The sequence below is a fragment of the Meriones unguiculatus genome, chromosome 14, assembly GCF_030254825.1.
Source record: "Meriones unguiculatus strain TT.TT164.6M chromosome 14, Bangor_MerUng_6.1, whole genome shotgun sequence".
NCBI classification, from domain to species: Eukaryota; Metazoa; Chordata; class Mammalia; order Rodentia; family Muridae; genus Meriones; species Meriones unguiculatus.
The window spans coordinates 19,273,011-19,296,413 of NC_083361.1; the positions used below are offsets into that span (position 1 = coordinate 19,273,011).

Below are 23,403 nucleotides of genomic sequence, written 5' to 3' on the forward strand. Positions count from 1 at the left end.
AAGAAGAAGAAGAAGAAGAAGAAGAAGAAGAAGAAGAAGAAGAAGAAGAAATATATGTTAGTTTCTTTCTTCTGGAAACCATTATGACTTCCAGGTGGCTTGACCATTCAAGCTCTTAAGCATCCAGAGCTGGGTATTTCTGGCACCTGTCTCCACAACTCTCCAGAAAACCTCTTAAGTCCTGCCTCCCTGCCTCTCTCCAGCCTCTCCTCCGTAGGAAACGTGCTTCTGTATTTCCAACTATTTAAACCCAGCTATCCTCTGTGTTTTAACCCAATTAAAATGTCATTTCTGCATCAAAAGCTCAAGCTAGAATGAATTTTCTTTTCTTTCTTTTCTACAAAACTATATCTTTCCTTCGATCTTTAGTTTCAAAGAATATAAATGATTTTGGTGCTAAAAAGAAATTTTACACAGGGCTGTCTCTAATGAAGTTTGTCTGATTGCAGGGTCTTACATAATTCCAGCAGAGAAGCTATTCGAATCTCATGACTAGTCCGCTGGAAAACCACTCTCCCCCATGTGGTTTAGCTGGAGCCAACTGCATCACGGACTCCACAGGCCTTGTTCTATGCCAATCATGTCATTTCTCTGTCTGGCCACGGTGCCTGGAAATAGTGTGGGCTTTCAAAACCTCAAAGTCCACCCCCAGTGACATACCTACTTCAACAAGGCCACATCTCCTAATCCTTCCCCTACAGTTCTTCCAACAGGGGACTAAGCATTCTAGATTAGGCCTATGTTGGCTAGGTGAATCAGAAGAGCTTTTGTTTTGCTTCTTGAACTCAGAAAGAAACACACGGGGATCCTTGGGAGGCTATACACAGATATCTTCTAGAGCCCATGACACTGAGAAGGCCCCCCTACCTCAGAAGGAAGCAAATGCAAAAGAAAGCAGAGTCCCTCAATATGGAAAAGGCTGGATTACCAGCAACAGCTCGGAAGCTCCTGGGTGAAGGTATGCCTGCACTCTGAACTTGAACTTTCCTATTATGAGCAAGGTGATCATCTGAGTGGAAATGGTCCCCACGGGTTCATACGATTGAATGCTTGGTCCCAGTTGATAGAACTGTTTGGGGAGGATTAGGAGGTGTGGCCTTGTGGAAGTAGGTGTGTCACTGGGGGTGGACTTTGAGGTTTTGAAAGCCCACCGTTTCCATTTAGCACCACACCCTACTCCTTCCTTTGTGCTTGTGGACTAGATGTAAGCTCTCAGCTAGTGCTCCAGAACCTTGCCTGCCTGACTATTGCCATGCTCCCCACCATGACTGCCTTGGGCTCACCCTCCAAAGCTGTGAGCCCCTACATTAAACACTTTCCTTTATGAGTTGCCTTGGTCATGGCCTTTTGTCATGGTAATAGAACAGTAGCTAAAACAAACATCAACGAATTTCTTCCTTCACTCAGGTTGGTTTGTGTTGGGTTTGTTGCTGCTTATAAATAAATGGGCCCTGATTCACTTGATTTCCCTACACTGGACCTGAAAAGGATCCAAGCTGATTCCTTGGGACTGAGCTACATAATGAAGTGTGGATGCTTCCGTGCTGATAAGATGCTTCGGAGCAGATAAGACTGACGATGAGAGGTCAGAAGACAAAGATAAGGAAAAGGCATCCAAGCAGGAACATCCAGCATTACAATGGGAGCAGAGGTCATGGGACATAGGCAACCTCCTCTCTTCTTTTATATCAGCCATCTGCATCACACAATTCAATGGTTAGATAGAATGCCGAGAAAAATGCCAAGAAATACTAAAATGCTGCTGCAGTGGTGTTCCACTTTCCACGTGGCTGCTGCTGTCCCCCCCTCGGGTCTATTTAATGTCCTCACTCACAGAGAGACAGCTATGTCCCTGGACTGCCTCACCTTAAACAGTACCCCCTCTCATTATTCTTATGAGCCTTCCGTCTGTATCACTTGTCACGATTTTTCAAAAACTTCCCCTTGATCACTCTTCTGTCTGTCTCACTGGTAGGTCCCCAAAGGGTCATGCTTGGCTTGTCACTGTGTTCCAAGTGCCTAGCATAAAGTCAGCTATATAATTTATGATAAATCGAGGGAATAAATGGCCATCAGAGTGAGTGACCCGTAGAAATCATGGAAAAACACATGCATCTCGGAAAAGGCACAGTTTTGGTGCCTTCACGAGACAAACTTGTGAAATGACATGTCCATTAAGTCAAACATTTGATTCCCCCATTGGTGGCACTGGTTTGGAAGGTTGTGGAAACTCTGGAAGGTGAGGCTTTAGAAGAAATGAGACTACTGTGACTCGCCTTTAAAGATTCTACCCGGTCCCCAGTGCCTTCCTTATTCTGCACATCCACTCCACCAGGAAGTGAAGCACCCTCCTCCACCACCATGACTTTCTGCCCAAGCACACGAAGCCATGGGACCCTATGAAGCCATGAATGAAATAAATCTTTCCTCTCTTGAGTTATTTGTGTTGGGTGCTTTGCTACACAGCAACAAGAAACTGACAGACTGGTCTCTGAGGAGTTGCGCTCAATGGTTACATAGCTCACAGTCCAGAACACTGGCTTCAGCTCGCATGCACGGTAACACGCATGCTGGGTAGAGAAGCTGGCCTGCTGAGCACTCGGCTTTTGCAGCAGCATCCGGACAGCTTTACCCACACTGCCTCAGCTAGTCATCACCACAGCCCTATTAGCCAAAGGTTAATATTGTTCCTCTTTCTCCAATAACCCACTGAGGTATAAAAGGGTTGAAGCCGTATTAGTCTGCTACTCAACTAATAATTCTATGTTGAAAAAACCAGACAGAGGCAGAAGGCACGGCTCGTAGGACCTGTTAACGCAAGTGTGAAGATGAACCCACATTAGCACCGGATCAGCGTGGAAGCCCACCTGTAACTCTGGTCCTCTGATGCCAGAGACAGGGATCCCCAGAGCAAGCTGCCTATCTAGACTAGTCAAATCCGTGGGGTCTGGGTTCAACTGAAAGACCCCAAATAAACTGGGGAGAGAGTGAGAAAGACCCCTAGTGTCACCCTGGGGCACACACAAACAGGAACTGGTAAAACCCGTGCAGTGAAACACCACAGTCGTCCTAGCCAATGAAGATGTTTCCTCTGAAGGGGAAAAACAGTGGAGATTCAAAAGCACCCGGGCATTGCCATATAGGCAACACTAGGAAGGCCCCACCCTGCCTAGCTTCTAAGATCAGACAAGACCGGCTCGTTCACAGCAGTACGGCCATGGACGGGATTTTTCTCATGAAGTCAGGTTTTACTAGTTGACTTGTGGTAATTTGTGCTCCTCAAAAAATATCATGGATGCTCATTTTAAAAATGAAGGTGCAGAATTACAATTCAAATAAAACTGCTTTGAAGATGTGGCATCAAATTGTCCTTGCACCTGGAACCCAGAAAATGCAAGCTCCGCCTGCAAGGTCATAAGTCAAAATATATTCCCTGGAATGTCTGGGCCAGTGTATAGGTAATGATTCTGAGACAATTAACACCAATACTTGTAGGCAATATTAACCACTGAAAAATGAGTAGCTGTAAGATTTCAGTCTCTCTGTTCATCCCTCTGGCTTCTGTAATAGATTTTCCCCCCTTACATTCGGTTTTAAGCTGCTATCTGCTAATGTAGTTCCTGCAGGTCTGACTATCAATCTAGAAACACGCATTTAAAGGTTTGATTGGAGGCTGAAGTTGAAGAACTGACTGCAAATGATATATGCAAATGTTACGTTTTCATATCCTTTTCAAACATACTGATATATCTCGCTGCCATCCGCGGGAATTAAAACTGGCGCGCGGGGAAGGAGATGCTCTAGCTTCTAAGTTAGATCTATTTTTCGGTTTATTCCAGGCTGCAAATAAAATCATTTTAATATCAGAAATGGAAGGTGGCACTTCACAAACTAGTCAAAACCAGTTTTAGAGTCAGAGAACCACGGGACTGCAGAGTGTTGGCGAAAGGAACTTCAGTTTACTGGGTTTAATCCTTTTCATCCTTCAAACAAAGAAATGAACTCAGAGAAAGGGAAGTAATTGTGGAGAAAGTGAGTCACTGGGAAGTGAGCCTTGACGTTTATAGCCTGGCTTACCTTCCTGTTCACTTCCTGCTTCCTGCCTGCCCATGCAGTGCAACCAGCTGGCTTCCTGCTCATGAAACCTTGCTTTCCTTGCTTTGAAGACACACCTTCCCCACTGGAATGGAATATGTCCCCTCAGACTGTGAGCTAGAATAAACCCTTCCCTCTGACATTGCTCCCTGTCAGGTGTTCTGTCATAATAGTGAAAAAGAGTAACTAATACAACAATTAAGTTTTACTGACCTTTATATATTATTGTTCAGCAATAATATATTACATATTATTATAAAACATATAATATTATATATATGTATGTATGTATGTATGTATGTATGTATTTTTTGCTTTGAAGATGTGGTATTAAATTGTCCTTATACCTAGAACCCAGAAAATGCAAGCTCAGCCTGTAAGGTAATAAGTCAAAATATATTCCCTTAAATGTCCAGACTAGAATATACATGATTATTCCGGGACAATTAATACCAATATTTGTAGGCAATGCTCCTGCTCCAGGCAAGGCAATCTGCACTATACTTTTCATGAAAGATAAAGAAAAGAATCAGAAAAGAAAAGAATCACGGGACAACACCATTCTGATTACAAAAACCTTGTGAGAGAAGAGCCCAGACGTTGGCTTGGCCTGCTCAACACCCATCCCCCCTTAGTTTAATAATACCACTACTTTTCCTTTTGCCAACTACTCTGCATTAGTTTCATCTTATTGCTATTACAGATTACCACCTGGTGGTAAAACATATGCATTCACTCATAGTTCTGGAGGCTTTAAGTCCTAAAATAAATCGGCAGGGTGTGTTCCATTTAAGAGCTTTAGAGAGACTCCATTTCCTTGGGGTTAGCTCTTTCCTTAATTCATGGCCACCTCTTCCATCTTCAGAACCATCACCCTAGCACCTTAAAGCCCCTGTCTCTCACTGCTTTCATTGTTGAGTCGCCTTCTATGGCTATGGCTTCCTGGTTCTCTCTTACAAGGTTCCTTATGATGATCACACTAGACCGGTCAGGATCATTTCATATCTCAAAATCTTTAAAAGTCTTTTTTTTACACGTTTGAGTATGTGCCTGAGTGTATGTGTTGCACCATAGGTGTGCCAGTACCTGTGCATGAGGGCATCAGATCCCCTGAAACTGGAGTAAGGCACAGTTGTGAGCTGTACATTGTGAACTCTGGGAACAGGACCTAGGTCCTCTGCAAGAGCAGCAAATGTTCTTAACCACTGAACCATCTGTCCAGCGTCCATCTCAAGATCTTTAAGTGACTTTCCTCTGTAAAGCCCCTTCCTGCAATGCAGATTGTAGCTACGGGCTTTTAGAAACTCTGATTGAAGAGCTCTGTCTTCCACATACCCTCCCCTACTGTCAGATCACCATGTGGCCATAAAGAACTCCACCCACAGCAGCAGGCATAACCAACCCACGTATTCCACTCCACAGAGGAATGACTGCTCAGAGCTGAACAACTCCATGAGCAGAGTTAACAATGGGACTTTCTGATATAATAAATGAAAGAAGAGAGACATTTTGATGGGGCTCCTAGTTAGGCAGAGTGTGTGTGTACCTAATGCTGAGAATAACCACTGAGGGAGAGCTGGCCAAGAACGAAGCTAACGTGGAGGCAATCGTAACTAGATATCCCAAAAGCCTCACCCAATCAAAACTAGAATCTGGGAGGGCTTTTTTAAACCACAGGAGATCAGCAACCAAGCAGATTTTTCAGCCCATCATAAACAACTAGAAAACCGAACAAAATATAGAAAGCAATGGCATTAAAATAATGAACAACCAGGGATCATCAAACAAGGTTAAAAAAAAGGTGAGGCCTAAAATTGTTCTTTAGAGGCGCTTTCTACATCATAAGTCAGGAAAGACCAATGGAGCCTAATGGTCTAGCTGTGTTGAAGACATAGATCTGAGGTCAAAAAGCAAACCTAGCAAGCGCACTCCCCATCAGTTCAAATCTCAGCACTTACCAAGTAGCAACCCACTTCTCTTGACCTCCAGAAGATGAGAGTATCTTGGCATTCATTTATTCAATACATATTTATTATGTGATGAAACATGCATGTGTAACCATATATTTTTAAAGAAAAAAATATGTGCTAGTCATCTTTTATGGATACAATTTCTGTGCCCAGGATCTAGCCTAAGCCAGTATAAATATCACAGATAGTCCCCAGACAGATGAAATCAAACTCTTAGAATGTTTTCTTCCCATTAGAGTAGCCTCAAAGAACTGACAATCTGGATTTTTCTATAAATAATTATACAAAAGGATGAGAGAGAAGACCAAGTTCAGGAAGACCGAAGAACCTCTCACTTCAGGGGCAAGGAAAGAGGAAGAAATTCTGTGGTGAGAGTTCTAGAAATCAGCAAAGACGTCTTTCTGAGCACTGAGTCCTGATCTCCACATGCCTGGATGTCAGGAATGAAACCACACAGAGAGTAAGAATCAGGAGATGGCAGCAAGCTACGCAGTTCTTAAGGTTCATGTGGAGTTGGAAAGAAGTTTTCTCTCCCACCAGCCAGAGTGAAGAGACTGTGAAATAAATGGAAAATAGGAATATTCCATAGAAGAGTCAGAAGGAAGTATGTTAGCCACAAAATAAAGATTACTCCATCCCAAGAAAGCTCAGAAGAATGCAACAAAAAGATAAAAATTACTAGCAAACACCTACATATAGTTCAGAGCAAAGCAAAGCCTAGTATTCTTTAAAGGCATATGATTAATATTTATATATTTATTTATTTGTTTATTTGTTTATTTATTTATTTGTGTATTTATTTATTTATTTATTGGATTTTTTTTTTTAAGATGGTTTTTCTATGTAGCCTTGGCTGTCCTGGAACTCAGAGATCTCTCCCTCCCAATTGCTGGGATTAATGGCATGCGCCACCACCATCCAGAACCTAAATCAAACTTTTAATGATGTGACATTTATAATGCCCATCAATTAGACAACATTACTAAGTGTCATTGTTTCCCTGCCTTTGTCTCAGAGCAAGTGAAAAATTACTAGGGTTTTAAATAAGCATAACCCTTAATTAGGAGAAAAATCAATCCATAGATACATCCTGGGAGGAACGGGAGAGATGGCTCAGTGGTTGAGAGCACTGACTGCTCCTCCAGATGACCAGAGTTCAATTCCGGGCACACACATCAGACAGTTCATAACCACCTGTAACTCCAGCACAGGGGAACTGGTGTCCTCTTCTTCTCTCCAAGGGTACCTTCTCGCACACGACAGACAAACACATACATAAATTTTTAACAATCAAAATAAATCTCTTGAAAGGAAGGAAGGAAGGAAGGAAGGAGGGAGGGAGGGAGGGAGGGAGGGAAGGAAGGAAGGGAAGGAAGGAAAGAGAGAGAGAGAGAAAGAGAAAGGCTGAAAAATTACAACAATGATGGAAATATTAGCAAGGATATAAGAGAAGCTATTATAAGTGCTATATATTTATTCAGGGATATAAAGTCAAACATAATCAATTAAGAGAATTAGAATCTTAAAAAAAAAAAAAAAAAAAACAGGAACAACTACCCACCTGTCCTGGGGTCCATTCTGTCTGCTGGCCCAGGGATGCTACAGTGTCTAAGGAGCTGAGGTCCAACTGCTCCAACTCACTCTCATTAAGAGCCAAAGCAATGTGCCCCAGAGAGACAATGTAGTGTTCCTTCCAGTGGGAGGGCAAGTCCCAAACCTTTATGTGGGAGAAAAACAGACCAGACCAAACATCAGTGACCGCACCTGCTGTGATCTATACTTTATATCCTCCCAAAATCCATCACTGAGGCCAAATCCCCAGTGTGATGGTATTAGAAAATGGTTCCACCCGTATAGATGGAATCCCTGCCCACTTGCACTGTATTAGTGCAAGATGCTGTAGGAAACCATCACCTAAGAAAAATTCACACTCGTCAGACACTGAATCTGTCAGTGCCCTGATTGTGGACTTCCTAGCTCCCAGAGTTGTTAGAAATACATTTCTGTTGTTTACAGGTTAACCAGTATAAGGTCTTTTATAGCAGTTCAGTCACAGAGTGAATCTCTCTGTCTGTCTGTCTGTCTATCTATCTATCTATCACACACACACATACAAAACCTGCTGTACCAATTTGTGCCAAAATCCTTACAGAGGTTGATAGTCTTTCACTGGGGGAGGAGGGGTGTTGTTCTGGGAAGTTATCCCAGGAAAATTATGAGACTGTTCAAACGTGCACAAAGGCTTATTTAGGGCTTGAACACGAAGCATTCCCCACAAAAGCTCGTGTGCTGAGGGCTTTGTTTCCAGCTGGTGATTGCTACCAAGATGTGGTTGGGCCATGGGGAGGACAATAACCTCATTGAGAGATGACTCCATTGATAAGTCCACAGACAAATGGACTATTAGGATGTGCGGACTAGCTGGAAGAAAAAAAAATTGTGTGGGCACAGCCTTTGAAGGATGCTGAGAGCCCCCGTCCGTCTGTCTGTCTGTCTGTCTGTCTGTCAGTCATCATCACTCCCTTCCCCCGGCTGCCATGAGTGAGCACCTACGCTTCATCATGCCCTCTCTAACATGGTATTCCGTTTTACCTCAGACACAAGCCAAGAGCCAGCTGGCCGTGCACCGAAGCCTCTGAAACCATGAGCCGAGATAAACCTTTCTCCCTTTGAAGTTGTCTTGGCCTAGGTACTTTGTCACAGCAGTGGAAAGCTGGCTGGCGTGGGGCATTTATTAAAAAAAAACAAAAAAAAAAAACTCAAAGAATTCAAAGCTTAAGACTAGCTAAATAAAGACCAGTCACAAAACACTGATGTATATTTATCTTTCTGATATGGAAAAACACGTTGCTTGTGGAAGACAAGTTACTGAATAATGAGTGCTATGTGGTTTTTTGTAACTGATAATGTGAACCGAGATAAACTTGTGTCTGCATGTTCTGAGAGCTGCAGACACAACAACCCTACAGATATTTAAGTTATGAGTCCTGACAGTAGCAAAATGACAGTTATAAAGTAGCAGTGAAGAAATTTTTGGTTGGGGGTCACCACAGCACGAGGAACTGTGTTAAAGGGAGGGGAGCAGCGTTAGGAAAGTTGAGAACCACTGCTACAAAGAGAGGCGGGGCCTCTAACTTGAACGCAGAGCTCACTGGTCCGGCTTGCTGGGCTAAGCCAGCTTGCTCCAGGCATCCCCCATTTCTGCCTCCCAAGGGCTGGAGCCATGCTGGGGCCCCTTCTCCTCCTGCTTTCACCAATTTTAAACTTTGGTCCTCACGCTTTCAAGGAAAGTGCTTTAACCACTGAGCCATCTCTCCAGCCCCTCAAAGGAAACTTTTTAAAAATGACAAGCTACTTCCAAACTACCTTCACACCCTTTTCCTGCTTTAGGGTGAATCTGCACCAGCTGCTGGGGAGGCCAGCTGCAGACAGCTGTTGGGGTTCTTCCAAGGGGAGGAAACAAAGGTAGCGTTCCTGCAAGCGGTTTAGACCAGAACTTGGTTGGCGGAGACGCACATCCTCTCTGCTGTGCCTCTGCCCTAGGACGGAAGTACTAACAGCTTGCCCATTTCTCAGCTCAGGAAATCATGGCCACACTACTAAATTTCAATAAAATGGTATAGGTTGCAGCGCCTCAAGGGGTGCACACCTACAGGGTACTTCAAGGGGTACACACCTGCAGGGAGGCTAAGGCTGGATACTGGCGCTTGTGTTGTTTCCATCGAGCTTTCCCGGGAGGCTTACCTGGATTGCCTTCTCCTTCAGGGCCCTCAGCTGAGGCCAGCTGAAACCCTTCACAGCTCCCAGCAATTCCACATTCCTAATGAAAGTGTCCCCCTCCATGCAGAGAAGGACCTCAGGGTCCCAGCAGGCATTGGCTTCAGCCAACTTGAAGATATCATCTGAAGAGGGAGCCACAACTCCATGGCAACCTGAGGAGCGCACACACATGAGATGGGAGGGAGTGATAGAGGAAAGGGAACGGTGTGAAGTCTTAGCTGCCCCCTTACATCACAGTCTTCACTAGTCTGACCCATCCTCAAGAGGCGGGGTGGTGGAAAAGCTGATAGTGGGGAAACCCAGAGCTCCCACCTCTGCCGTTTTGTGGTAAGGACGTGGTTTTACGCATCCACCAAGAGGCTTCACCGAATGGCAACTGAGCAGGTTACAGGTATACGCCTGTAAATCCTAGTGCTGGGAGAGCAGAGTCAGAAGCATCCCCGGGGCTTGCTGACCAAACCTGTGAGGTTCAGGGTCACTGAGTGAACCTGTGTTGCTGGAACTCTTCACTGGGGAGACCTAACCCAATGTCTACCCTTCTTTATAGGACTCACAGTCCAGTGTGCAATTCCAACCAAGTCCAACGTGAGGAAACAGAGAGTTTATTGGGCTTATGGGGTGACCCTAAAGAACCACACTACAATGAAGTCTCACCCTGAATAAAAGAGTAAGCAGCATCCTTCTGCCCTTCACGGCCACTGCCGACCCTGATTAATTCTGCTCTCCTCGTTGCCGGGTAAGAGTCTGTATTTACCAGGCACTCGGTGCAGATTATAGAAATGCTGACACACCTGGCCTATTCAAAGTTCAAACCCAACCAGGGTTACACAGCCAGACCCAGTCTCAAAAGCAGGAGACAAGGGGTACTTTCTGGTAATTTCCTACCTGCCAACCCCTTTGGAGATGGGGGAGGTTTAAACACATAAATGACCCCTGCAGTCCAGAGTTCCCATCACCCCACTTTAGAGGTGAACAGCTAGGCATGGTGGCTCTCCTGTGACCCCAGCACTAGAGAGGCTGATGCAGGCGGAATAGAATTTCAGGTTTCCTGGACTACACAGCAATTTGCAAGCCACCAGGCTACAAAGAAACCCTGACTGTTAAGAAGAAGAAGAAGAAGAAGAAGAAGAAGAAGAAGAAGAAGAAGAAGAAGAAGAAGAAGAAGAAGAAGAAGAAAGGGGTGGGGAACCTGAGTCCCAAGAGCCTGAAGAGCTTAGAGAGAAGTCACACAGCCAGTAAGTGACAAAATCAGAATTCAAACCCTACTGACCTGTCCCATTTAGCTGCTAAGCTATATTGATCCTTTACAATAAGCCAAATTAAGGCTGTAGAGATGGCTCTGCAGTTAAGAGCACTAACCCAGACGACCTGGGTTCAATTCTCAGCACACACATGGCAACTTACAACCATCCCTGATCCCTCTGGGATGCTGGTTCCAACGGGTCAGCACCCTCTTTCGGTCTCTGACGGAACTGCCCACATGTGGTACAGTGCAGACAAACTCCCCATACACATAAATTACAAATAAATACATCTTTAAAAAAGTGTAAGCCAAATCTATTGAAATGCTTTTCACATGATCACTCGTCAAACCTTCAAGCCTGGCACCTGATTCCGAATCATGTTACAGAGCTGTCATTCTCTGGCCTGTGGGTTTTGCCATTTGAGAAGGAAGCTCTGTTATGATACAAACTCAGCCTAAAATAGTGCCACCCTAGTTTTCAGAGTCAGACACTCTAGAAACACTCACCAAAGGGGGAGTCAAAGCTGGGGCTCTCGTTACTGCTGTTCCGAATAGACTCAAAGACAGCCCAGAGGAATTCTTTGGGGAGCAACATCCCTACCATCTTGGAAGCTGTTTGCTGAAGGATATCAGGAAACTGTAGTTAAAAAAAAAAAAAAGACAAAACACGTGGGATGCATTATTTAAATCAAAATTTAAACTGTATCACTACTTAATGCCTCAAGGTAGTTTTTTTTTCCTTCATAATAGCCTGTTGTATAAATTTAATCCCTCATTTAGCTAACGTTGTCTCTAATCCTATCAAAACGATATTTGACTTCTGCAGCAAGATGATAAACATTGACTAACAGGCACGCATCGCTTTCCACCCATCAGATTGGCAAATATAAAGCGATAATAATTAATGCGAGACCGGGTGTAGAGGACTGCACATGCGAGCTCTTCCAGGACTATTGAGTGGTGCATGTCACCACACAGGCTGGTAATCGCTACCAAAAACATGTAAGTTTGCATACGTCTTTTTTGATTTGGTGCTACTTTCGTTTTTAGCTTTATTATTTATCCTTTTTAAAAGGAGCCAAACCTGGGGGCTGGAGAGATGGCCCAGTGGGTAAGAGCACTTGCTGTTCTTGCAGAGACCCAGGTTCTATTTCCAGCACCCACGTGCTGGGTCCACACCTATCTCCAAAAACTCCAGGCCCGGGGAATCCAGCACCCTCTTCTGACCTCCTCAGGCACCAGGCATTCACGTGGTACACAGACATACACACAGGGAAAACACTCATACACGTAAAATAAAAATAAATAGGCCAAGGAGGGTTACAAACAAATTCTGGGTACGGGCTAACAATGGAGGAGTTTCGGAGACACAGGAGAAGGTGTCGTTCCTCATATGGAAATAGTCCGCTCTGTTGAGACTTGAGCTGTGGTTAGTAGGAGCCTGCCTGTGAGCCCAGGAGATGCATCAGGCTCTCTTACAGGGCCCTGCCTCGCCATCACCTAGCCTCGCTCCCGAAGAGAAAGCACCGCCTCTTTCAGAACTAGAGTCACAGAGCACATGCGCAGTTCTCATCCCGAAATGGATGGCAGAAATGCCTACCAAATATACCGTCAGGCCAGAACACCATAGACGCTGAGTCAGACAGGCCAGTATGGTAGCCACCCCAGAGCCTCCTCAGGGCTCCATCTGTTTACCTCTATGTCCCTTCCTCCCTGGTCCCCCTGCACGGGCTCTCCCTACATGACCTGGAATTTGCGATACTCCTGCCTCAACCTCCAGGGTGCTGGGATTAGCAGCCTGTGCCACCAAGCAGCTCTCTCTAGCTCACTCTAATGTTCCCTGAGGTTCTGCAACACTGACACACTGCATAGTCAGTCCCCTTCCGGTCACGGATGGACCACGGGTACAGGGATGGTCCCACATGTGTGCGGTAATGCTAATTAAGCAGTTACATAAAAGGACGGCCAAGGGCCAGCGAGATGCAGGATGCCACCCATTGCTATCAGTCTGCGTGATACGTTCCAATCTAGTGTTTGTTCAGTGAGGAAATCGCCTAAGGATGCATTGCTCCTATGCTCCCCCCATCCCTCGTGACTGCATTCATAGTTAATATTTTTACCTCTTAAACATCCCTTTGGATGCACACGCCACAGCACATCTGTGGAGGTCAGAAGACGGCTTTGGGAAGTCACTTCTCCTTTTCTACCATGTGGACAGATCTCTGGGCTCAAACCCCGGTCTTCAGCCTTGGCAGCAAATGCCTTTAGCCACTGCGCCAGCTCCAAGGCCATTGCGGTTACAACTTTTTTATTTTATTTTATTTTATTTTTTTAATGCCAAGTGCACAGCCCAATGCCTGGGATTTTCTGTTTTCTAGTTTTAAGAGGGATGGGTATGCATGCATGGGTGGGGCTTTGTGGAAAGAAGCAGAGAGTGCCTCTAAACAAAAAGGGGGAGAGGGGGCTGCTTTTCATCCAAGAGCCTCTGGGACCCTCGGGATCTGTTTAACCAGAAGTATGCATATCTTGTCTTATTTTTCAAAGCACAGAGAATAATCCAACAAAGCACCCACATGCCCACACAGCCTGCAGCTTCAGAAATAAAACATCACAGCCACAACTGACAGGCTCGCCCCTCACCCTCCCACCTCACCCTTTCCTAGAAGTAACAATGACCCTGAATTCAGCATTAACCATTTCTCCTGTACACTTCTAAACTGCTCTTGTTTTGCACATGCCCAAAATTAATTTAGCTAATATTTATTCATGTACTGAGTACCCTACCACCACAGTCAATTGCAGCGCAGGGAGTTTCATAACTCCACGCTGTTTCCCGAGGTCTTGCCATGTTGATAGAGGGCTTTTTACAGTCTCACAAGTGAGTTTTTAAATATCAGATCTGCATATAATACTTGCCTATCTAGTGCTTGTGATTATATGTTTGAACACCAAAAAGATGTTTTCCCCCCTGTGGCTAGACAAACATGCTGTGAGCATGTGGCATTGGATGTCGGGCCCTTGCTCAGGCCCCACCAAGCGCATGCGCTGTACACCTTGTGTGTGTGCAAGCATGGGCATGAGAGCATGAGGTGTGTGTCCTAGAGCTGACGGCTGTCTTCCGCCTCCACGGAAGATGTGCCTTCGCCGGCAGTGTGATCGGGAGAATGGGATTCCTTTTTCTAGAGTGTGAGCCCTGAACTGTAAGGAGAGCCATGACCAGTCCCAGAAGCCAACTTAGGATGCAGACAGAGAGAAACAACCCTGTCCTGTTCCATGCCAGTGACAGTCTTGTGTGGCTCTGCTGTCGCTGAGGTGATTAACCATGATTGCCTCCTGGGCTAGGTTAAGAGTTGTCTATATTAGCAAAGCTCACCTTCGTGTGTCTGTGAGGTTTCCAGGTCACGAGGGCTTGACCCAATCAATAGACCCCTCCCTTGATGTGTTCATGTCATGACACTTTTATCGAGAGGTGGTGAAAGGGAAGGAGGCAGGTCTACTTGGAGGAAGTAAGTCCCTGAGGGCGTGTCCTTGAAGGTTACATCCTGCCTGGTCCTGTCCTGTATTTCTTTTACCCTGCTTTCTGGGCTCCAGGCATGAAGAACGCCCTCCCTCGCACACACTCCTGCCACCGTGAGGTTCTGCCCAAGCACACAGCGCCAACTGACCAACCCTCCAAAACCCTGAGTTCGGGGAACTCCCTCCTTTTATGTTGTGGCCCGGTCACAGCTGCGGAGGCACACGGCACAGGATGGCGGACAGGCTCAGGCCTGTTTTGCATGCTGCTTGACTTTGACTCACTGACATTGTGTCTGAGGTCCACACAGGAAAGAGCCATTGCTTTAGCAGATGTGTTTGTTCATGTGACTACTCCCCTTTGGGTAAACGATCTAGAATGGGCAAGTGTGTGAGGTGCTCACAGACAGCAGGATGAGTGACAGCAGCTGCCCTGGTCACATCAGTGTGGGGAAAGTCTAGGGTCCAACTAGCTCCAAACTCGGTCACTTTCCTAGAGCCTTGGATAACTTGAGATGAAGCCAGGGACGTCTGAGACGTGGGAGAAGTTTTGAGAACCTAAGATTCTGTCAACATACTGACAAGTCATAACCAGCCACGCTCTCTCTCCCTTTCAGACCCCTCCAGCCTTCCTGATATAAGGGACAGGGGTACCTTTGTGGCAATAGCGCGCAGCTCGTCTCCTGAAAAAAATGTTAAGAAAGGTGCCAAGTCTTTTGTCGTCTCTGCTGTCCAGTTCTGAGGAGGTCTAGGAAGAGATGCGAGTGGCGAAGTGAAAAAGCACGTCACGGTGGATACCGGATGCCATCATCCATCCCATCATCCTTCATACCCAGAAAGGCTGTCAGTCAGGTCTTCTCAGAAAGGAAAAGAACAATAGGCATTTGGTACAGATGGGCCAATCAGTCAGCCCTAGAACTTTTGCTGGAACTACCACAAGGCTCTTTCTCTGCTATCTATCCCATGAAAGGAGATCCTAGAGGTCAATCTGTCATCACATGGAGAAAATGAGGGCCACTCCAAGGCCCCCTGAGGGATAGGAGGAATGTACCCATAATAACACCAGTTAGGGACACGGATCCAGCCATATCTGAAGTCCACCTGTGGAATTCTCCACCTATTCTGTTTCTGAACTTAGAGAATCCCTACTTTGTTAGTCTGAATTGAAGTACCTGCTCTCGGCCACATAACACAGCGCTTCATCAGTCCCTTGCTCAACAAGAGACTAAATCATAACTGACCTGTCTTACAGAAACAAAGATTTAAAAAAAAAAAATCTCTCGAACTTGGCACTGACCCAGAATCTACTTAGATAGATCATAAATGTCTCCAACGAAATGTATGTTTGGTAACATCTCTAAAATGAGAGCAATCAAATTAGCACTGATAAACCTCCTTAAGCTGGTCAAAAAGTCCCTACTCCTGTGTGTGTGTGTGTGTGTGTGTGTGTGTGTACCCCTGGCTGTACTGGAACTCATGCTTTAGAACAAACTGTCCTTGAACTCAGAGGCCACTTACCTTTGCCTCCTGGGTGCTAGATTAAAGGCATGAGGCACAACTGACCAGCCTCAACATATTTTTTTTTCATTTTTGTCATATTCATTTATTTATGGAAAGATGACATGTGCCACAGCAGGCATGTGGAGGGAGTCAATTCTTTCCTTCCACAAAATTATCCAGGAAATCAAATTCAGATCTTCTGCCTTAGCAACAGGCACCTTCACTCCATGAGCCATCTCTCCGGCCCATCATCAGTATCTTAATGTAGAGAAACAGAAATTCTCACTCACTGATAGAAAGAGTAAAAGATGGGGCAGCCTCTGTGAAAAGCACTGACGGTTTCTTACAAAACCGTATGTGGCCCAGCAACTGTGCATTTACAAAGGGGGTTTGAAAGCTTCTGTCCCTAAAATATATGCATCCAAATGTTTACAGCATCTTTCATTGTAATGGCCAAAACTTGGAAGGCACAGAGATGTCCTCCAGTTGGTGAATGGATAAATCGTCCCAGACGCCTCCAGACAGTGGGATGTTATTCCGGGCGAGTGAAACGAACCATCAAGCCATGAAAAAGACAGGAAGAAAACTTAAATGAACATTATTAGGTGAAAGGAGCCTATTTGAAAAGGCTAAATACTGCATGCTCTCCTCACATGACCATCAGAGAAGACAAAGCTATCAGCAGTGACCAGAGACACAGGGCTGGAGGACTGACCAGGCAGAGCAGAGGCTGTTAAAATAGAAAAGCACTAAATATGCTTATTTTTTATTTTATCATTTTTACATTATGGGGGAGCCCATGCCATGGGTACATGTGTGAAGGTCATAAAACAGCTTACAGTAATCCACAGTTTCCCTCCACCACGTGGGTTCCAGGGACCAAATTCAGGTCATCTGACTTAGCTGCAAATGCCTTTCTCCACTGAGACAGCTTGTATATGTGTGTGTAAGTGTGTGTGTGTGTGTGTGTGTGTGTGTGTGTGTGTGTGTGTGTGTGCTTTTCAAGACAGGGTTTCTCTACGTAGCCTTGGCTGTCCTGGAACTCACTCTGTAGACCAGGCTAGCCTGGAACTCAGAGATCCACCTGCCTCTGTCTCCCAAATGCTGGGATTAAAGGTTTAATATATTATATTAAGTATGATGTTTTAATGAGGAATACGGCATTTGCCCAAACCTAATGGATGTATACCGAGAGTGAACCCTCGTGTAAACTCTGGACCTTGGATGTTAATGCCAACACTGATGTTAATTTGATTAGAATAGAGAGAGACACAGCTCTGGGAGGGACCAGTGTAACAGGGAAGATATACCAGAAGAGTCAAGGGGCAGAGGAGACACACAGACGTGCCTACCTTCCTCTCGACTTCTCTGTGAACCGAAAACTACTCTTGCCAGGTACGGTGATACAAGCCTGTAATCCCCCCACTCGGGAGGTAAACGAGGGAGGATCACAGTTCAAGACTAGCCTGGGCTACATAACTCCAGGCCAGCTGGAATTACATAGAAAAAAAGCCTGCCTCGACACAACGAGGGCTGGGGACGAGACCCACTGGAAGAGCACTTGCCTAACCCGAAAAAGGCACTGGATTCTATCCCCAGCACTCAGAAAGAAGCCTCCAAAGCAGTGTGATACTGGTACCTTGCATTTAAAGTGTTGTGTCCTCGTGAGGGTATGTGTATGTGTGTGAGTACCTGTGCATACATGTACACATGTGTGAGAGGACAGCCCTGGGTGTTAGTCCTCAAGGGCTATCCACCTCTTGTCTTTTGGGGACAGGGCCTCTCAGTGGCCTAAAGCTCAACAGGTAAGCTAGCCAGGCTGGCCATGGAGCCCTTCCTCTCCCCAAGGCTGAATTACAGACACGTGTCACCACACCTGACACTTTCACATGTCTCCTGGAAATTGTTGGGACTACAGTGCAACAAGCTCTCTACCAATGAGCCATCTCTCTGGCCCCTGAAAGGCCACGTCCTCAAAACTCTTCCCCCTCCAAACCCCACGGTGAGTTGGTGATGCCCACATGGGGCCTGCTGCCAGCTATGACTGTTCCCACTTGGCAGGGGTCCTGAAGCCAGGAGGTGAAAGGTCACAGGTTCAATGTCAGCAGAGGCGTCTCTTCCTAGCCTGGTGGTCTTTTTTGCAGAGAACAGGAAGCAGCAGAGCTGGGCTATTCTCACCCAACCTGCCACAGCCCCAACCGCCCAGCAGGCCCCTCTTACCCCCACTGCTCCAGGAGCCTGGACCTCACGGCCGCCTTCTGCTCAGAGCCGAGAGCTGTGCAGCCTCTGAGGCCATGCAGAGCGGTAGCCCAGGCTCTGCGAGAGATCCCTGTCTCAATGAAGGTGGCTGGCAGGTGGCACAGGAGGTTGCCCACAATGTCCACGGAGTACTCGTCGGCAATGACACCATCCTGAAACAACAAGCGTAGCTGATGAGATGTCGGCTGGCATCAAGCTCGTGACCTGCTGAGAATACTCCCCACCCCCAAACCCCACAAGGTTTTCTGGATCAGAACAGCCTACCTTGCCACAGACCACCAAAGATGGTGCTGAGTCTGATTTGCCCACTCACGGAACCCCCAGCCTTGCACATGCTCAGCAGTCAGTAAATGGAATCTGTTGTCATTGTTACCTTTCTAGGGATACTGTGGAGTTTGATAGCCACGAGCAGGGCACACAGCTCAGTAGTAGAGCACCCAAAAATGCACAAGGCCCTGGGCTCCATCCGCAGCAACATAAGAGAGAAATCATGGCATGACAAAGGAAGCAGCTCCGGAGCCTCCAGAGCTCTTTCTCAAAATGCCAAGGGCAGCAAGCACAGTGTGTTTGCTGTGGGTCGAGCACTGTGCTAAGTCTTACTGGCCTTAATCCACTCCATCATCGTAGGAAGATAAAGAAAGTTCCCAAGCATTCTGTCCAGGACCCCAGCATTCAGCAAGGCATTGCCCACTTAATGCCCACACAAGCTGCAGAATGATGTTCTTTTGCATGCACGTAGCTGAGGCAGAGGAAGGGTTTGCTAAAGCCACAGAACCGGTTGCTCACAGGGCTTGAAAAGAACCCGGTCCTCCACAGTGGCACAGCGGCTGTCCAGTGTTCTCTCTCCAAATGGAAGTCTCCAGAACCAACGGCCACTCCAAATAATAACTTCAGTGCTGCCCTTGAGACTCACAAGTCAGACTTGTCACCATCACTGCAGGCCCACGATCCCATCAAATTCACATCACACACACACACACACACACACACACATCCAGAGACTCACACAAGCACACAGTCCGGGCAGCAGGGAAAAGCGTCTCCCAGGGAAGTCCTCTTACCAGACATTGTTGCACCTTCCTGATGACCAGACTCCTTTTGTGGGGATCTAAAACCAACGTGTCCAAGTGTCTCTTTCCCAGGCTGATGAGAAAACGTACACAGCGAGAGGGGGAAATTGATGTCAGGAAGCGGGACCTACAGAGACCAGAAGATGGAGAAAAGCAGTGTCTGTTCTGCTCTGGCCTCTGAGACCAGAGGTAGCATCAGCACCGGGGGCCACCCCGGGGCTTTCCTGAAAGCAAGAGCTCTCCCAGAGATATGCCTCGTGTCCGAAAGCAAGTCTCCTGCCCATCACACTCTAATTTAGTCTGTGTGAAACATTGTCTATTCAGAGCTCAGAAGTAATCCCAGGTTCCAAGGTCCTGAGATGTCTAAGGCATTCTCCGCCCTGCCTCTGGTTTCTTAATAAAACCTGGGACGGTGGGGGAGGGATAACTGAAAACTCTGGGGACACCCCCCCCCTCGTCTGGTGGATGAATCAGAAAGGGGCTCGCTTACGGAAGGGTGGCCAAGAGGAATGGAGGCATGGAGGACCTTGAAACTTCCCAGTATTTCCATGCCAAGCAATTGACCTGTGGGATAAGCACCAACAATAATAGAATCAAATGCAGACAATGCTTCACAAATGTCGATTTATGTGCCAGAGTGCTGCACGGCGTAGGTGCCACTCCTTTGAACACTAACAGCTGAGGAGAATGAGGCAATAATGAGATGAATATATACATTTAAGTATATGAGCCATCTCTTTTATGATTACAAAAGAATGAGATAGCATCAATGTCCCTCAACAGGAAGTCAAACTCCTGGCATATGAATAGAACAGAATATAATGTGACAGTTTTGATTTTTCATTATATTTATTCATTTATGTGTGTGAGCAAGTTTTGCCATGGAATGTATTTAGAGCCCAGAAGACAATTTCTCCCCTTCCACCATGTGTATCCCAAGGATTCTAAACTTGAGTTTCTGGGCTTGACAGAAAGCACTCTTACCTGCTAAGCCATCTTTCCAGTCCTTACACAACTATTTTTATTTAATAATATAGATTTATATAGTAACATTATAACTGTACACACACAGATAGTGAGGAATTTGCTATGAGTTCGTGCATTTTTTTACAAATATTGGAGAGGGCACTGAGGTGTTTGTGCTCACAGATAAGAACTAACAGAAGAGCCAGGCAGTGGTGGTGCACACATTTAATCCCAGCACTTGGGAGGCAGAGGCAGGCAGAGCTCCGGGTTCAAGGCCAGCCTGATCTATAGAGTGAGACATCCAGGGCTACACAGAGAAACAAAAAGAATTAAGAGAACCTGGAATTCCACCTACTCTCCACTCAGGAAGACAATCTGCAGTGTTACCCAACCTGAGAGCAGACGTGCTCTCTATATCTGGTCCTAGCCAGTTTAATATTATATCTGTATCATTTTGCAGTTAACCCAGGCCCAGCCTTGGCATCAGGAGAGAGCAAGAAGCAGGAACTCGCTCCATTGGTACCTGATCTGGTGAGAGCAGGGAGAAGTTGTTCTCAAAGTACTGCAAGTGGGCCAGGAAGACACGGGCACTCATGGCATCGATGTGTGAGCACTGCACGCCCTTCGCCAGCTGCCCGGCACTGGGAAGCAAAACGAGGGCCTCTGAGAAGGGGGTCAGGGGAGGAGAAGAAGGAAGAGGCCAAAGAAGGCATATTCCGCCCAACATGGGCTGAGCACTAACGGCATTAAACACGCTGGGATTCTCTAATGCCCCTACAGGCTCTGAACTTCAGTGTTTGGTCCTCAAGGGGTTACTTTGGGAGATTCTAGAAACAGGAAGTAGGGCAGAGATAGAGGAAATAGATCACTGGAGCAGGTCTTTGGGAACATGCCTACTTCTCATCTTCCTCACTGTTTTGTCCCACCATGATATGACCGCTGTGTTCTACTCTGCCCCTCCCTGCCATGATGGGCTGAAGCCTTTGAAACGGTGAGCCAAGACAAAAATTTTCCTCCTTTAAGTTGCTTTAATTTGCGTGTGTGTGTGTGTGTGTGTGTGTGTGTGCGTGTGCATGCATGTGCATGTATACGACATACATGTGAAGATCAGAGGAAAGCTCGCAAGAGTTGGCTCTGTGGCTTGAACTCAAGACATCAGGCTTAGCAGCAAGTGCCTTAAGCCACGGAGCCATCTCACTGGTCCTCACTCAGTGTTTGGTATTTTCCCACAGCTCCGCTGTCCCTGCTACAAAATCAGGCTTCTTTGCAGAAGACTTCCAAGAGCTGCTCGGGCCAGGCTGTCACACTGTCCTACCTCAGGAGCTCCTCGGGCCGTTCTGTGGTCTTTTCCAGAAGTTCATACAGGAACAAGGCCTGAGGAAAGAGGGATGGACAGCAGCGGTGGAGCCCAGCACATGGAGGCCCTATGGGGAAAGCACCCTGTGACCTCATCTCAGAGATGGAGAAACAGAGGCTGACCCCAGGTCATTACTAACCCAAGGCCCTCCAGCCACTAAGTTCAAATTCTAAGCCGAGCCAGAATTTGAAATAACATCAGGAGCAATCTCAGAGCACAGCCTACCACACTCCAAATGAGCTTCTGTGCTCTAAAGCAGTGGTTCTCCACCTGTGGGTCTCAAGCCCTTTGAGGTCAAATGACTCTTTCATGGGGTCATCTAAGACCATCTGCATACCAGGTATTTATATGACAATTCATAAGAGCCGCAAAATTACAGTTATGAAATAGCAACAAAAATAATTTTGTGGGGGGCGGTCACCACAAAATGAGGAACTGTATTAGGAAGGTTGAGAAGCGCTGCCCTAAAGGCCGAGTGGAGAACAGAGGCTTGGCACAGCAGGGTTGAAGTCTAACTACCTTATCTTCACAAAGCTGCTGCCCTGTGAAGGCTCCGGTGGTCTCCCTTTGTGTGCCCACCTGCCAGCCCTGAACCTAAACAGCAGCAATGATGGCACCAGCGTGGACCAGAAAGTAACATCAATAAAAGAGCGCAGGCCCACAGCACACACTCCCCTCAAACCCTCCCAGGTGAGCACTCTGGAATGCTACAGAGTAGGCAGGGGAGTCATTTGTTTTAAGGAATGGAATTTTACAGAACACCTAACTTGCAGAAGCGATCAAGTGCGACATTTGTCTATTTTATAGACTCTAAAACTTTGAACGTAATTCCCCAACCGCGGTAAATTATGAGCTAGAGTTAGACAGAGGCTTCTGGGATGTGACAGCTGAGGGCCTTAAAGTCTCATAAGGGCCTAGGCAAAAAGAGGTGGGGTGGAGGGAAGTTCCTGGTCCTCTGTGGTTCCAAGGACAGCAGGAACCCTCCCCCACAGGCTTCCTGATCTCAGGAAATGAAAACTCCCTCAGCCCAGCTACTGGGACAAAAATACTTTAAGGTTGTCCACAGAAGGGTGAGTTTTTCCAGAACAAAACAAATACTCAAGCTGCTGAACTCGGCAGTGGTTTGTCACAGGGCAGCAGAGTTCTGCACCATCATTCGGCCTCATGGAAGACCCGACAGAGGATGCCCCACTGTTCCGTTCACTTCTGCATCCCTGGTTCCTAAGTGGTCCAGGGAACATGGTAAGCCTGTGCTCGATAAACATTTCCAGAGCCCAGAGAGATGGTTCGACAGGCGAAGTGCTTTCCACACAAGCATGGAGACCGGAGTTTGTACCTCCCAAACCCATGTAAAAGCCCAGTGCAGTAGCACACATGTGTAATCCCAGTTCCTCTCTAGAGAGATGGAAAGCAGAGACAGGGAAATCCCTGGGAACTCCTAGGGCAGCTAGGTGGGTGTATGCCTCAGTGAAAAACAAAAAGACCTTGTCTCAAGCGAGACAGAAGATGAGGGAGGATCCCCAGGATTGTCCTCTGACCCCCACCACACGCCATGGACCACCACACACACATCTAAACATTTCAGGAGCGATGGCTGGGCTCGGTCAATAAAGCACTCTGCGTGCAAGCAGGAGGCTATGGGTTTGGCCC

General features: G+C 46.6%; 1 protein-coding gene across 1 annotated transcript in view; it reads right to left on the minus strand.

Moving 5' to 3' along the window:
* Otoa (otoancorin) overlaps positions 1–23,403 on the minus strand; it is a 70,951-nt gene that overhangs the window by 8,700 nt on the left and 38,848 nt on the right. The window contains exons 16-24 of the mRNA XM_021635693.2: positions 21,712–21,770; positions 20,920–21,037; positions 19,921–19,994; positions 19,422–19,557; positions 18,322–18,512; positions 15,256–15,349; positions 11,596–11,725; positions 9,810–9,997; positions 7,627–7,782 (exon numbers count right to left, since the gene is read on the minus strand). Coding sequence (XP_021491368.1) covers positions 7,627–7,782; positions 9,810–9,997; positions 11,596–11,725; positions 15,256–15,349; positions 18,322–18,512; positions 19,422–19,557; positions 19,921–19,994; positions 20,920–21,037; positions 21,712–21,770 — 1,146 coding nt within the window. The remainder of the gene's footprint in view (positions 1–7,626; positions 7,783–9,809; positions 9,998–11,595; positions 11,726–15,255; positions 15,350–18,321; positions 18,513–19,421; positions 19,558–19,920; positions 19,995–20,919; positions 21,038–21,711; positions 21,771–23,403) is intronic.